This window comes from Columba livia, chromosome 1 (assembly GCF_036013475.1).
Source record: "Columba livia isolate bColLiv1 breed racing homer chromosome 1, bColLiv1.pat.W.v2, whole genome shotgun sequence".
NCBI classification, from domain to species: domain Eukaryota; kingdom Metazoa; phylum Chordata; class Aves; order Columbiformes; family Columbidae; genus Columba; species Columba livia.
The window spans coordinates 142,627,838-142,644,265 of record NC_088602.1 but is presented as its reverse complement, the minus strand read 5'-3'; the positions used below and the strand labels follow the sequence as shown (position 1 = coordinate 142,644,265).

The following is a 16,428-nucleotide window of genomic DNA, read 5'->3' as shown; positions in this document are numbered from 1 at the left end:
CCTAATATTTATAAGCTTTCAATAAAACACGAGACATTAAAGGGGCAAAAAAAAATGAAGGTGCTCTCCCTAACCGATGAAAGTATTAACATTCCTGATCCCAGGTGGCTTTGATTTTCTCTTCTATCTGAAACTAAATCTTGTTCGCAAAGAAATTTAACATACATCATAATTGCTTGGGCCCATGTTCTTACTGTGTCCTGAGATATTCTCCTCTGCCCTTTTACAAGCAGCTCCTGGCCCACACTTGCCAAGATTTCCACCTCCTTTGCATAAAAGCAAAACTGAAGGAGTTAAACTACAGAGCTGTCACTTCCTTGGAGACACAAGCAGCATGTCTGTTTCTCTTGCTCCAGCTTTTGAGAAGTGGGATCCTCCCAGAATAGGAATGTCCCCTCCTCCTCCTTTTGCCTCCCATGGCCTGGCTGATTAGAGGACTACTTCTGTTTCCTTCCGTGGATACCTACTACAAAACAGTTCATTTCATGACTCTCTCTTAGTTCTGTAACTTTACTTTTAAGACCCTATTGTGTTGCATGTAAGAATATAAATTGCCACTGTTAGCACATTCCCAAGACCTTATGCAGGGAATATGTTGAAATATGACCCTGACTGCATCTGAAAAACAAAATAAATGTTTGCTAAATATATATATTCCATATTTTTATATTTCATATTTTTATATCATTATATATGTGAATACATAACAAAAATGTCATCAAAATACCTGCTGTACATTAAGTACAAACACAGAGAATATACTGAACATTAAAATTCTTCCAAAACTAATGGTTAGTCATGAAAACTACACCAAGAATGCTAAGGGAGATGTAATAAAGCCAATAGACTTCAGTAGACTTTGTTTTGTAAACTAAATATTTGAGGCTTATAAATGTAGCATACATTAGGCTCACAGCAGATGTCAAAGGAGGGAGACTCCAAGGAAAGATGACAGGCAAAAGGTGGTAAACAGCATGAAATTTTCATCCAGAGAGCCAGGGCTAAGCACAGGAAAAGAAAAACACAGCAACAAGTACGCAACCCTTTAGTTTTCCTGGGATTGTAAAAATTAGAGTAAAAATCAAATCTAGGCTGAGGAAAAGCAAGGTACCAAATTAAATACATCTCCTTTTATTTGCACTAATGCAGTCTTACAGTTATAAAATAAGAGATGAGCTCCACTCTGAAGTAGTGTTCCTCAGGCTCTGAATGCACATCCATGTTGAGTTTCCCACTGGTGGGTATCACCAGATCCTCATTTATCCACAAGTTAAGATTTGAAGGTTGGGACAACTGTTGGCCCTGAAATACTGGTCACCTGTTTTTTCATATCTCCCCCTCCATTAGATTTTATTTTTCTGTGGTGCTTATAAATTCCTACCTCTTATGTAATTATTTTATGCAACATTTGTATTTTACTATTTTAACTCCTCTTCTGTATTCTATGATTAATACTTTCATAGAATAGCTTAGGTTGGAAGGGGCCTTCAAAAGTCATCTGGTCCAACCTCCCTGCCACGAGCAGGGACATCTTCAACTAGATCAGGTTGCTCAGAGCCCTGTCCAGCCTGGCCTTAAATGTCTCCAGGGATGGGGCATCTACCACCTCTCCAGGCAACCTGGGCCAGTGTTTCACCATCCTCATTGTAAAAAATTTCTTCCTCATGCCTACCCTGAATCTCCCCTCCTTTAGTTTAAAGCCATTACCCCTTGTCATGTCATAACACGCCCTTCTAAAAAGTAATTTTTTTTTCAAAATAATAACATCAAATTTTTGTGGGTTTTTTTGTGTTTTTTCTTTTTTGCAACCTGCTCCTCAAACACTCTTGCTGTCAGTGCCTGTCTGTATATCAGCAGACTACTGCACAGGCACAAATGATTTGCCAACATGTTGCCAGAGTACTTCTTCCTTTGTGTGAAGTCCTGCGCCCCTTAAACTAACCTCCAAGCTGTTTGGAACAGGCAATAATTGATGTGTTTGGGTTTGGTCAATATCTCAAGGTCCTGCTTCAGATACACCTCCTCAACATCCAAGAGTAAAAACCTAGGATAATAATTAATTGAGATCAACTGACAGTGTCCTTTTCCCGTGATTTGTCCAGTGTAGCCTTAAGTAACATTAAGTAACTTCCCTGATGTTTGCTGGAAGGACCATTCAGCCAGCCAGCCACAGTCCAGGAGGTTCCTCCAGTGCATTGATGATAACTTCCTCATGCAGATGGTGGACAAGCCAACTAGGAGAGGTGCACTGCTGGATCTCATCCTCACTAACAAGGAGGGTCTGGTCGAAGCAGTAAAGGTTGAGGGCTGCCTGGGTTGCAGTGACCACGAGATGGTGGAGTTCAGCATCTTGGGTGGCAGGAACAGAATAGCAAGTAGAATTGCAACCCTGGACTTTAGCAGGGCTAACTTTGGCCTTTTCAAGCAGTTGCTGGGGGAAATCCCATGGGCAAGACTGCTCGAAGGAAAAGGGGCCCAAGATAGCTGGATTGCATTCAGAGATTGCTTCTTCCACGCTCAGGATCAGAGCATCCCCACACAAAGGAAGCCAGGAGGCCTGCGTGGTTGAATAGGGGTCTGTTGGGTATGCTCAAGCAGAAGAGGAGAGTTTACAGGTCGTGGAAGCAGGGGCTGGCCACTTGGGAAGACTGTAAGGCTGCTGTTAGAGGATGTAGGAAGGCAGCTAGGATAGCCAAGGCCTCCTTAGAATTACAGCTGGCGAGAGGGGTCAAGAACAGCAAAAAGAACTTTTTCAAATACATAGCAGATAAAACTAATACAAGAGGCAATGTAGGCCCACTGATGAACGGGGTGGGTGCCCTGGTGGCAGAAGATACAGAGAAGGCAGAATTACTGAATGCCTTCTTTGTCTCTGTCTACTCTGCCGGAGGCTGTCCTGGGGAGCCCTGTACCCCTGAGACCCCGGATGAAGCCAGGTCAATGGAGGAGTTTGATTTAGTCGATGAGGCCTGGGTTAGGGAGCAATTAAATAGTCTGGACATCCATAAATCCATGGGTCCAGATGGGATGCATACACGGGTGCTGAGGGAACTGGCTGAAGTCATTGCTGGACCGCTCTCCATCATCTTTGCCAAGCCTTGGGAAACGGGAGAGGTGCCCGAGGATTGGAGGAAAGCAAATGTCACTCCAGTCTTCAAAAAGGGCAAGAAGGAGGACCCGGGTAATTATAGACCGGTCAGCCTCACCTCTGTCCCTGGGAAAGTAATGGAACAGCTTATCCTTGGTGCCATCTCAAGGCATATCAAGGATAAGAGGGTTATTAGGAACAGTCTGCATGGCTTTACCAAGGGTAAGTCATGCTTGACCAACCTCATAGCCTTTTATGAGAATGTAACAAGGTGGATGGATGATGGCAGAGCGGTGGATGTGGTCTACCTTGACTTCAGTAAAGCCTTTAACACAGTCTCCCACAGCATCCTCACAGCTAAATTGAGGAGGTGTGGTCTAGACAATAGACTAGTGAGGTGGGTTGCAAACTGGCTTAAGGAGAGAAGCCAGAGAGTGGTAGTCAATGGTGCGGAGTCTAGTTGGAGGCCAGTATCTAGTGGAGTGCCTCAGGGGTCAGTGCTGGGGCCAATATTATTCAATATATTCATTAATGATTTAGACAAGGCAATAGAGTGTACTCTCAGCAAGTTTGCTGATGACACTAAGCTGGGAGGTGTGGCTGACACACCAGAAGGCTGTGCTGCCATCCAGCGGGACCTGGACAGGCTGGAGAGTTGGGCGGGGAATAACCTGATGAAATTTAACAAGGGAAAGTGTAGAGTCCTGCATCTGGGCAGGAACAACCCCAGGTTCCAGTATAGGTTGGGAAATTACATATTAGAGAGCAGTGTAGGGGAAAGGGACCTGGAGGTCCTGGTGGACAACAGGATGACCATGAGCCAGCACTGTGCCCTTGTGGCCAGGAAGGCCAATGGCATCCTGGGGTGTATTAGAAGGGGGGTGGCTGGTAGATCGAGAGAGGTCCTCCTTCCCCTCTACTCCGCCCTGGTGAGACCACATCTGGAATATTGTGTCCAGTTCTGGGTCCCTCAGTTCCAGAAGGACAGGGAACTGCTGGAGAGGGTCCAGCGTAGGGCAACGAAGATGATTAAGGGAGTGGAGCACCTCCCTTATGAAGAAAGGCTGAGGGAGCTGGGTCTCTTTAGTTTGGAGAAGAGGAGACTGAGGGGGGACCTCATTAACGTTTATAAATATATAAAGGGTGAGTACCATGAGGATGGAGCCAGGCTCTTCTCGGTGGCCAACAATGATAGGACAAGGGGTAATGGGATCAAGCTGGAACACAAGAGGTTCCGCTTAAATTTGAGAAAAAACTTCTTCTCAGTAAGGGTGACAGAGCACTGGAACAGGCTGCCCAGGGAGGTTGTGGAGTCTCCTCCTCTGGAGACATTCAAAACCCGCCTGGACATGTTCCTGTGCGACCTCACCTAGGCGTTCCTGCTCCAGCAGGGGGATTGGACTAGATGATCTTTTGAGGTCCCTTCCAATCCCAAACATACTGTGATACTGTGATACTGTGAACATATGGCAACAGTTAAAGGGCTGGAGAGGCACTGTGACTTCAAAATGAGAGCACTGCACAACTTTGCACACACATTTGTAACCTGTTTACCCCAGAAGCTTTGTCCTCAACACTAAACAATACAGTCACTAAAGATGCACAGTATTTCAGTGATTATCATTAGTTATTACTTCCCATAACACAGATCCACTAGGACCTGTATTTTCAGAGTACCTGTATTCTCCTTGAATGAGCAGCTTTACAATCATACATTAAGATGTACTCCATACTCCTGGAAAGGTGAAAAGCAGTTGGACATGAAAGTTTCACTGAATATCAGAAGAGCTCTAATGTGAAATTATGAAGTGGCTCTGGGGCCACTGAGCTGCTTAACAGATTTGGGTCTTGGGAACATGTTATTTCTGCAGAGGGTGACTTTGGAGAGGACTCGTCAATCCACACTCTGTGCTACATGCCTTATCAACCTGTGTGGTGATTCTCAAATACTTTACCTGTTTGATGAGGCTTCAGGAGGAAAAGCAATGAGCAAGAGCTGTCCCCTATACATCTGACTGCTCGAGGCAGAGGGAAGAGTACCCACCACCACTGTTGCCTTTCACCCAACACCTCCATTTTCTTCTGCTGAAGGACACTAGGGGATAGGAAAGGCAGTAGAAGAGACAACACAACAACAGCCTAAAGAATCCTAGGATTTCTTATGTGCACAGGTGATACTATTAATGGAGCATCTGGGCAGCTCAGTTGCCTACACTAGCACCGCACACCCACAATGCAGTACAGCTGCTCTCCTCTCCTACTATGCTTTTTGGCAATCTTATTCTTTCTTTAAAAGGCCTTTTGGTTTAGCTGAGCAGTCTTTCCCCCAGCTAGTGAGAAGATCTTAATTCTATTTCAGTCTGTCCCAAATATTGATTTATTCCTGCCACAGCAGCTGAGGTATAAATGTCTTGGTTGGCTCTCTCTCTGCCTTTCCATGTCCCTTTCCTGAGCATTCATGATGCACGGTCTCCTCACTCAGACAGACTCACAGTGGAATTTTGTCTCACTTCTGTTCCTTCCATGTTTGTTTACTCTTCTTTGTCTAAGCAGCCACATTTCTGGAGAAACAATTTCCACCCAGAGCTCATCAGACCCTAACACCCAGAAACTCTCCATACAGCCTGGGTGGGATTTTTTCCTAAAGCACTTGTTTTGCCTAAGTCTTGCAAGAAGTGTGCTGAAAACAGATGCTGTCACAAAATGTGATGAAAAAAAAGTTGGATCCAAGACAAGTGCTTGAAGAGCCAGTGCCTGATGCAGGCTGTAGTATGGACTGGTATGAGCATGTGAACTGATTGTTCAACAGCCAAGGCCCCCAGGCAGCTCTAGTTTGCATGCAGTCTCTTTTTAGGATACAAGATGGGCTCCGGGGGTAGCTGTTAAAGCACAAACGAAATCTCACTTTCTCCCCATGTCCCAAAAACACCCTCCTGCCAAGGTCCTCCAGAAGAAGGCCACACACAAAGCACCTGAGCAGCAGGTTGGGCCTCCAGGGCTGCTCTGTTGGACTTTAGTGCTCTAATTGTTGCACTCATGTCTCTGTCTCCCTGGAGAGAATTAAAAAAAGAAAAACACATGCACACCCCACACAAACCACATACCACACTGACATGTTTTGGGCAAGACTTCCCCCTTCCCTTTTTTTGGTCATAACAGTTGCTTTCACTCATTCAGTTTTCAGATAGATGATGTTCACTCTCAATGGGAGTCAAAAAACCCCAAAAAACAATATGAAATCCATGTCTCAAAATCATCAGTTCCTTTTGAAATCTGAAATTGGTGTGCTGCTTGTTACTTTGAGACTGATGGTCAGGCAAGGCAAATTGTTCACAATAACCACCTCATGTTCAAGGCACATGAGTGGGAGACAGGAACCCTGACCTCCCTCCCTGGACCTCCTGCAGATTTTCCATATGGCCATAGGTCCAACAGGTTAACTGTCCCAGGGTCTGTTAACTCATCTGTAAAATATACACAAGAATTTGTGGAAGACACTACAACACTTAGAGTGTGTAAACTTTCACATGTTGGTTATTTACCAAGTAATGGGTTGTTTGTTTTGTTTGGGGTTTTGTTTGTTTTTCACATGGCTTGACTTGTTTTACTTTTGCTTGTATAGAGTCATGTACTATCTGTAAGCTTGATCTATAGTTTGGACAAAATTAATGATATAAAATATTTAAGTCATTGCCTATAAAGTCTTTCCTACCCTCTCTGCTTCAATTAATATTAAATTAATTATATTAAACTCAAGGGAGGGAAAGATTAATCTCCAGAACTCCACAGCCCAGTGATGAAGGCAGTTTCCTCACAACAAAAATGTATAACTTTGATTCCAAACTCTAAATAAAGCAGAGTGGGTTACAAATGCAGGTTTCTGGTATCTCAGCCAAATACCATGTAATGAAGACAGGAACAAAACAAGACTTCTTAACCTGTACTGTTTGTAAACGACAGCTAAATGCCCTTGTGAATCTATCCCCTTTGCCTTCAACTTAAAATGCAAGAAAGAAAATTAGATTATTTACTTAGGCCAAACAAAACTTTAAACTTGCCTAAAATCAAATTGCAGATATATTTTAAAATGCCAAGAGATATGAATTTTGGGATCATCAAAATTTTGGGGATTTTTTTTTTTAGGAGAAAATAGATATATATCTGCACTACTATATATATCTTTTACTTCTTCTTGAATTAAAACATTACCTGAAACATCAAATTTTTCCTTACAGATGCTGTCTGCTTCTATCTGTTTGGCCAATATTTGCTGCCCAGTGGCATCACTTATTCTGTATTTCAGCAGCTTAAAAGGCTGGAGTATGTTAATGACTGTTAGAACAGGCTCAGAATATCAAGCCTTTATTCAAGATTAGCCATGGCTATTGTTTTGTCATTAATGTATTCATAATTTGGAGACAGTTTCCCAGAAACATGCTTCCTGCCAGTGCCAAGAAATGCATAATGGGACGTTGGATTAATTTGGGTTATTATTTTTTTTCCTTCCATAATTCTAAGAACATATAACATGCAAAAATAGCAAAATGGTGGATTAATATTCCTCTATGGAACTTCAGTAAGTTCCTTTGCACAAATAAACCTTAATGATGATCGAGGCATCCAAGCGCCTATCACAACTATATAGCTGTGGGACAGCTCAACGAAAAGCGTACTAGGCAAGTCTGAGGCTATGGGCATGCAAATAAGCTCTATAAGCTTGTGCTGCAGCCTCTGTTTCTGGGGAGAAATTATCTTACACTTTCTGCAAAGTAAGAGTATGCCTTTCAACCACTAACATGCCTCAATGCTATGGGGTTTTGGCCACTTGTTCACATGTGCATGCCTCGAGGAGATTTCAGGATCAAATCGCCCATGTTGTGTCAGATTTCCTCCATAGTATTATTTAAGTCATCTCTTCTAGCCTGTGTTTTGGATCCCCAGTTGTAAAATGCTTGTGACAATGATCACCTGACACTAAAATGCCACAGGTTGAAAGCTGCCATCTGAGCATCTAGAAAGGACTCAACTTCATGTTTCTGATATGAACAAAGACTGTCAACCAGTTAGAAGTGTATGATCGTGTCAGGAAGCAGAGCCTGTTCATTTACAAAGTCTTGGAAGCATTCACAGAATGGCTATAAATGACAGGAATAGCAAGAAAAAGCAGAGAATAAATTAACTCCATTAAGATCCAGGGGAAAAACAAATACAAACAAAAAACCCTGAAAAGCTTCTGAGAAATTTCTTATTTTATTTCATTAATAGTCATGCTCAAAGTGTCAGAACAAACTCCCAACAGGCAGCTGGCTTGTTTTCACTGCTATAGCCAAGGAACAAGCAAGCACACACAATGTATTCAATCTTGTTTGTCAGTCTTAACAGGACATAAGCACTTCTCTGCAGGATGAACTAGTTTATCAACCAACTATGTCAATAAGAGTGGCCCAGCACCCCATTCTCTGTCTGAACAAAAGTGTGCCTGTAACTCTGTAAACCTGCTGGGGAGACTGTTGTTTTGGGGCTTTTGGTTGGTTTTTTTTTTTTTTGCTTTTTGGAGGTCCAAGAGCTACTAAGACCAATACCTTCAAAGCTGTGTCCGACCAGTACTATGTTAATTTGCTAGGGTATCAAAGCTTGAATCACATCAGTTAGACCTCCAGGACCTCAGTAACTGAGCATCAAAAGTGTGTACAGCAGCAATGTGTATTATCCATCAGACTATCATTTCTCAGTTTACACACCAAAACACAGTTAGGAGTCATAAGAGAGCTATGGCAATAGCACAATTGGATAGATTATAGAACATGAGCATGAATATATCAAGATAAAAGAAAAACAATTACACACTGTTTACTAAGTTTAAACACCCTTTCCTTCATGTCTCCTTTGTTTACTTGCTGTAAGTGATAATGTCCAATAACATAGCAGGTGCTTCACCTTAAGATTGTGCTTCACCTCATATCGCTAAGTCATTACAGCAAGCTCACATCCTGGGTTTGGCTGACCTTTATGAGATCTAATCAGGCTAAATGGAGAGCAAATAAAAACAGAAGTGGGAAGAAGAAAAAAAAAAAAAAAAAAAAAAAAAAAAAGGTGTAAACTGCTTCATAGGCTACCAAAAGGCTGCCTAGATCTTCCATTTAAAGAATATTACCTCTCCCAGCTACTTGTTTTGCAGCCTATGTAGAAGTTAGCTTCAGCAGGTTTGTTTTGTTTGTTCATTTTTTTTTAAAGTCTGAATTAATCAAAAGCTGATTTTGCTTGGAGAAAGATAAGAAGAGCTCATATGAACCACCCTACCAGCAGAGCTGGTCAGAAGACAAACAACCTGTAGACATAGTAATGTCCCTCACTGATACGACAAATTCAAACTTAATTAATTCTTATTCCTTCTGAACTGGTTAAAATTAAAGGTCTATTGTATCAGAGTAAAAAAAAAAACAAAAAACAAAAAACAAAAAAAACTGCAGAATTGCTGAGATACAGTCCTATTAATCAGGCTAAAAGGACAGATCTGTATGTCCATGCAGGTTACAGAAGTCAGGGGTCATGCCACGCCATGCCACAGAACACAGGTGTTCTCTGCCACATTCTGCTCTTCCAAGGACTGACCCTGTCATTACATTCAGAAACCTGTGATTGTGAAAGCACTCCTTTGTTTTTTGAGAGGAAAGGTACAATCTCAGGCATGTTAAACAACTACAGCATGAAACAAGTTTAAATATGAGCAGCAGAAAGGAATCCTCTACATTGGAGCAGTGCAAGGCAATACAGTCTCCTTTTTTGCTCCTGCTTTCTGTAATAGCCGCACTCATATTTATTGTCTCAAGAAAAACATGTGAACTTCAGACCTCAACACATTCAGACATCAAGGTATCCAAGCCCCACCAAGCAACTCTGTGAGCCAAGTTTGTTTCTTATTATTTACATTTCTGAAGGGCTGATCAATCACTCTAAGATACCATGAAATAATTTTTTTTTCTGTACATTGAAGCTATGTTTATGTATTCCAAGCATTAGTAAGACACATATCTGGACCACTGCCAGGCTTTTCTCCAGGCTGCTTTGTTTCCCTTTCTATTTTTTATGTCATTTATTTTTAATACATACTTTACATTATTGATTAATAAATTGATGTATTAACTAACTTTACTCTAAGCCTTTTCTCTTCAGATAAGTGCTAAGAATTAAAAAACACTCTGAAATACCACAAATCAAGATTGGTCCTTCAAAGTCATATTCAGTGCTTTTCCAGAGCTCTTAGTCTTCCCCCACACTGGCAGACTTTCCATAAAAATGAATAGAGAAGCAAAAGCTGTCTCATCTCTCCCTTGCATTAGGACTTGCTGTGATATAAGGCACACCTCCAGCCCAACAGCCCATATGGACAGGGAAATGTCACTAACTGTAACCACTTTAGAGAACAGAATCCCATGCCAAATCCAAGTACAAACCTGCCAGGAACAATGCCCAGGATTTAATATTCTGCTATTGCAACACTATCTATTCTTACTCCCACTTGTCTAACTTGTGAAAAATCAGAAGTTGAATCAATGAGTATTCCTCATATCATTGTGGCTGGGTCTTCTCCTAGTCAGCCTCCCCACACACTATATTGTACATTTTTTAGCCTGTAGCTTTATCTTTGTAAAATAATTCAAGGTTTTCAAAAGTGTTGAATTCAGACTTCTGGCCTTTGCTCAGAAATGAAATGTAAGAGCAACTCCCTTTCAGGAGAAAGGGAGATGAAAGAACTGAGTCAGATAGCTTTTCAGCACATCAAGATGAGACACCTGACAGGTTTGGTAAAAACCTTTTGCTGGATCAGCAAAATGTTTGTTGAATCACCCATCAGGAAAGGTGTGCAAAGTGTACACTAAAATACAATTAGTTGTAATCTTACCTTCCTGAGTTCTGAAGTCATCTTCAGCAAATCTATTAAAGTTGCCACACAACCCACAGGTTTTATTATAGTGCTTTTCTTGAAGGAGTATCTGAATATTCCCACTGATATCAATCTTCACCACAAAGCCAAGCTCATCGCTGAATATTTTATAATAACCTGCCTCCTTCTCTATAAAAATGCCATTGGAAGCAAAAGGTATGGAAACCCTGTGAAGAAAGAGGAGAATTTCTCAGAATATGACACACAAAAACATTGGGGGTTTTCTGTTGAAATACTTGTCATTCCCACAGGTACCTTTTGTCTTCCTGCATCACATTTCCATCTAAAGAGAAGTGAAGGTTGAAATATTCTCCAAGATACAAAGAGACACCAATTTTTTCCCCATCCTTGTAGTCACCTGAAGAGATGAAACATAAGCAAATATTGTTAGTTCTGAGGCTCAGGAGAACAACTTGTCAGTACACATAGCAGCATTGGGAGTATATAATCTAACATTTTTTGAGAGCCATCCATCTATTTTATCCTATAGTTGTTTAATGTGAAATGCATAGATAGTCCCAAGATAAGGGCTGCATCAACCACTGGCAGGTGCATGATCTGGCACTAGTTGTGGACTCACCTTGCCCCCATTACTCTCTCTAGACAGTGAATTCTCCATTCTACCATCCACACTGGAGCTGTTGCCACAGGAGAGTGAATGCTAATAATGGCTATTCAACTAGGGGGCTACTCATCCTGAATTTTTCAAAAGGAATAACACATAGAGATGGAGACCACTTTCTTAGGCTCTGAGAGAGAAGAGGGTGGAGGGGTACAGAAATAGTCCTTTCTCTGCTTTTGCCCATTGTCCAGTTACGACTTTACAGCAGGTCCTTGCACAATGCACCACCTGCTCCGGGCCTTCTGCTCTGAGGTAGCCAGCTTTGCCCAGACCTATACGCTTTACTCAGCAATCAAGATTGCACTTCACAGACAGGTATCCAAAACAGAAACAAACCCACGCACATGTACTGAGATAGTAATAAAAAAATAGATTATGCCATGCTTACATGCTCAACAAAGAAATAAAGCCTCAGCTCATGGCATTTTTTTTAAGATTTATTTGATCACATAAAATACTTCAGTCAATTCACATTTCACATCTGCTGGCAGGTTCTTCTACATACAAAAAAGTTGCACCAAGCTAGTTAAGCTGAGGAAGAAAATTATTTAAATTGATATGTGTTTCCTTTTCAGAGTGACGGCATCAGTTTACTTCAATTTACTTACAGTCAGTAAAAAGTCATCTTAAACTATTATGATTAATACAGAACAGTTATTAGTTAAAATATGAATATCCGCCAAAAGTGTTCGGTATGAAAGTAACATATGGCTTTGGTTCTCATATCTTCTGTTGCCCATCTCCAAGAATGATGCTGCAGAGTCTCATGCTAATTCAAAGGCCTTTTGTTGTGTAGGATGCGATTTATCTTACTGTGGGCATTTAGCATGCAGGTAAAATTAGTTCTACATTCTCATGCAGGTCCTATTCCTGTACTCAGCTTTAACAGCCACATTCTCCTAGTGAATTCAAAATTAAAAATGGTCTCCCTTTCCCTTTTTGGAAGAGCCAGTAAGAAAATCTCCATTTCTTGTCAGTTTAGTTATACACGAACTATATTACCAGGGGATAACAGAAGCCAAAGTGGCAGAATTTCCTCAGAAATAATCCTGTTTTCAGAAGACAGCCTGAGATCCTTTTATTCAGTGGTCCCTCCTATCTCACAAAGGGCAACACTATTTGTCTTTTCTTCTTAGTGACAGAACCAAACACAAGGGCAACACTACATCCCTAGAATATTTTGAATTTGTTACTTTTGGTTTCTTGCTCAGACTCACCTAAGAGTGTGAAGGAGCGCTTGTGACAGTCCCCAGCAAGGAGGTAACTGCAGTCCCCAGCAAAATTGTAGAAAGAATCATCAAAAGTTTTGATGTGATCATTCCCAAAAAAGCTGCAACGGGAAACTGATAACTCCTGAAGTAAAGAATCCGATGATCCTGGGTATCAAAACACAATGTAACTTGCAATGTAAAACATTCATTTTGCAGTTCAGGAATTTTTCTGATGCAATCTATTGCCATTGATCACTATATGTCCTAAACCTTTAGCTCTAGCTTCTAGGCAGACTGTATGCCTGGCATCAGAGTCCATAGGATGAAGCACAGGTTTGATTGTGTGTTGGTTTTTTGTTATTTTTTATTATTATTATATGCATTAGCAAAATAGCTTTTTATCTTTATTTCTACTGGCCCAAACCCTGCATGGATAATTTCAGTCCTGATCCTTTAAGGAATGACATGCATTCATTCATTCTTCACAGAAAGCGTTGTCAGGCATTGGAACACAGTGCCCAGGGAAGTGGTTGAGTCACCATGCCTGGAGGTGTTTAAAAGATGTATAGATGAGGTTCTTAGGGACATGGTTAATTGCCAGAGTTAGGTTAGTGGTTGAACTGTATGATCTTGAGGGTCTCTTCCAACCAAAATGATTCTGTAATTCTATGATGCTATAAACTTTGCCTACCTGTAATCCCATTAAAATCAATAGGGCAGTAGCAAAGCCCCATAGTTTGTCCATCCAAGCATCACCAAATTCACAGTCTTTGTGACTCAACACAGTGCAAAGAGCCAAAAGGAGAAGCTTTAGCAATATGATCAGCATGATGAGACTATTGCCTGTCCTAGAATTGCAGGATTAGAGGGACAAAAAGAGGCAAAAAAAAATCTTACAGAAGAAACTGAAAACTTATTCTAGTTCCTAGGCACCAGAAAATAAACACGTTTTCCTACCTGATATTACAGTGGTCAGCAGTAGGTTTGTTAGCAGCACTGCCAAGAAGAGCATCTGCCAAAAAAAACCAAGAGAGAGGTAAGCACATTCTTAGTTTGGGGTGTTTAGTCTGTTTCACATAACTCACCATTTTCTACCCATTCTTTATAAAGTTATTTCTGAGGTTCTACAACATTTCAGAAAGCTGTAATCCATGCAGACTTTCACAGTAATTCTGTTACCTACCCATGTTCTTTAAATAGGTAATCTAGGAGATTAACTATTCTTTCTTCCTATTTTCACTTCTCATTGCAGGGAAATGTGGGGTACCTCCACAGAAACTGCAACCCCACATAAACACATATCCTAATTTATCAAAGTGAATACACTGCACACACAAAGCCCTTCAACACACAGCATTATTTATCAGACAACCTGACATGAAGAGCCACACCAGAATGGATCGGCCAACTTGGTCCCAATAGAAGTCACCTCTATTGTGCAAGATTTGCATCCTGCTCAAACATCCACAAAAGGAAAAGGACTGGCTGGCAGACTGTTATAATCACAGGCTTATAATTCACTGGTTTCAGTGATTTCAGAGTGATAATATGCTTGAGATAAGGGGCGAGTAGTAAAGGGAGGAAACTGCAGAGATTAGAGACCCAGGGTGAAAACTTCTATTCACCAAAATTAGTTCTAGTGTTGTCTCCTGCTTTCTGACATAAAGCTGTTACTTCTGCAAGATAACTAAGAAGTGGCAACAGCATGAGAATGAGACTACAAAATAATGGTAAAGAAAACAATAGGCATTATTCTCAGATTACACACTTGCTAGTGTATTTTTAGTGCATACACTGTGTTATTGTGACGAAATCAGATATTGCTTTTGTTTGTTAACCCTTTATTTTTACAAAGCCAGCAAAGAAAAAAGGATATAAGCCCTTCTCTTCATCCCCTGCCATCTCCCAGTCAGTTCTAAGCTACAGACTTGAAGTTACTCCTAATTCTAATAGAACAGGTGCCACTAGCAAAGAATAATACAATCAGTGAGATATGCCAGTATATACTCCTCTATAATTTTATCACTTGTTTAATTAGAAATGAACGTACCTTCTTCTGTGTGAGATTCCTCTTGCACACGAACAAGAAGCTCCTCCAGTTCCCACCTGTAGCCTACAACACCATTGTTTCCATGTTCCTTCACAGGACAGGACTGGAGTGGCTTTGGTTTGAAATTTCTTGTTTTTGCAAAAGCCAGGAACTCTTGTTCATTTAAAAGGAAAGATAAAGACCAAACGTCATATCCGGTTGATTCTCAAGACAATAGATTAAACTGCTATCGTGTAAATCAGTAGCCATATGTGTCAGAAAGTTACAATGAAGGGAAATAGTTTCTAAAACTTACATGACAGATAAGTCTTTGAAATATATTTTGCATGTGCATGGTTACAAATCTCATTGGCTGAGCCAATAGGCAGCATATTTATTTTGAAGACTATTGTTAATGAGAAATAGTAGGATGCTCCATGCCTCAAAGACCAGAGAGTATTTTTTTCCTGCAAACAACTGCTGTAAAGAAGAAAAAATTCAGCAATAGCAGAGATACACTTTTCTTCTCCAGGTACAAATACATTTGAATTTTGCCACATGCTATTATGTCAAAACATTCAGCCTTTGAATTTGCAAATGTTTATAGAAATACCCTCTGAAACAACACATGGTAACGGGTTAATCATGTACATACTTATCTAAAGAGGCGGGCACAAACTTTATGGGAATATGTGCAGCACTGAGCAAAAAAAACGCAGAGCAGATGACATTGTACTTTACTCTCAGTGTCCCATGCTTTGTATTTTCACTAGTTACTAATAACAACAAAGGGGTTAGGAGGCAACATGTTTCTACATAAATCATATTTTGCCACTGGTTCACAAAATCAGGTCCTTACTTTAAGCCAGGAAAAATAACATGAAACAATAAAAATATGCCTCCTGGGAGGCCCCAGCAGGCATGTTTGTCTTCTGCACAAGCAGTTCTGACTACAAAGTGACTATAATCCTAGCAGACAGTTCTTAGAAAAAAGAAAAAAAAAAAAATCAAATGACATTGAAAAAAAAAACAAAACACATTGTAATATCATCATTTATTCCTGCAGGCAATTTATGATTTCTACAGATGACTGCCTTTGATACTCACAGAATGGCGATGGATTATTTTTGAGACAATTTAGGTGATGAGTCTGCCTAGGTTGAAAAGTAACAAACAATACAAATAATAAACCACTAGCCATACTTACTTTGTCTTGCATGAACTCTTCATGACATCTGCATGTCAAAAAGCTATAGAGCGGCACTACAAGACTGAGTGACAGAAAGAAAGAAAGAAAGACCAAATTCTTTTTTTTTTTTCAAAAGGAAAAGCCAGAAAACAAGATTTTGAAATGAACATTTACCATCAGGATATTCTCAGCCAGATGCTCCTGTTTTTGCTCCAGCAGCAGAAAGATCTGCCCCACTCATATTCATGGTCACGCAAGGTCCACAGCTGACAGCAGCTGCAAAGATCCTGGGGAACAGACAAGAAAATGCCCCACATGTGCAGTAACTTGGTGGACTTGGTGTT

General features: G+C 40.7%; 1 protein-coding gene across 1 annotated transcript in view; it reads right to left on the bottom strand.

Moving 5' to 3' along the window:
• Positions 1–15,055, bottom strand: part of VWF (von Willebrand factor) — a 146,842-nt gene extending 131,787 nt beyond the window's left edge. The window contains exons 1-5 of the mRNA XM_005510516.3: positions 14,917–15,055; positions 13,824–13,878; positions 12,873–13,031; positions 11,289–11,391; positions 10,992–11,200 (exon numbers count right to left, since the gene is read on the bottom strand). Coding sequence (XP_005510573.2) covers positions 10,992–11,200; positions 11,289–11,391; positions 12,873–13,031; positions 13,824–13,878 — 526 coding nt within the window. The 5' untranslated portion in view covers positions 14,917–15,055. The remainder of the gene's footprint in view (positions 1–10,991; positions 11,201–11,288; positions 11,392–12,872; positions 13,032–13,823; positions 13,879–14,916) is intronic.
• Positions 15,056–16,428: the final 1,373 nt, after the last annotated feature.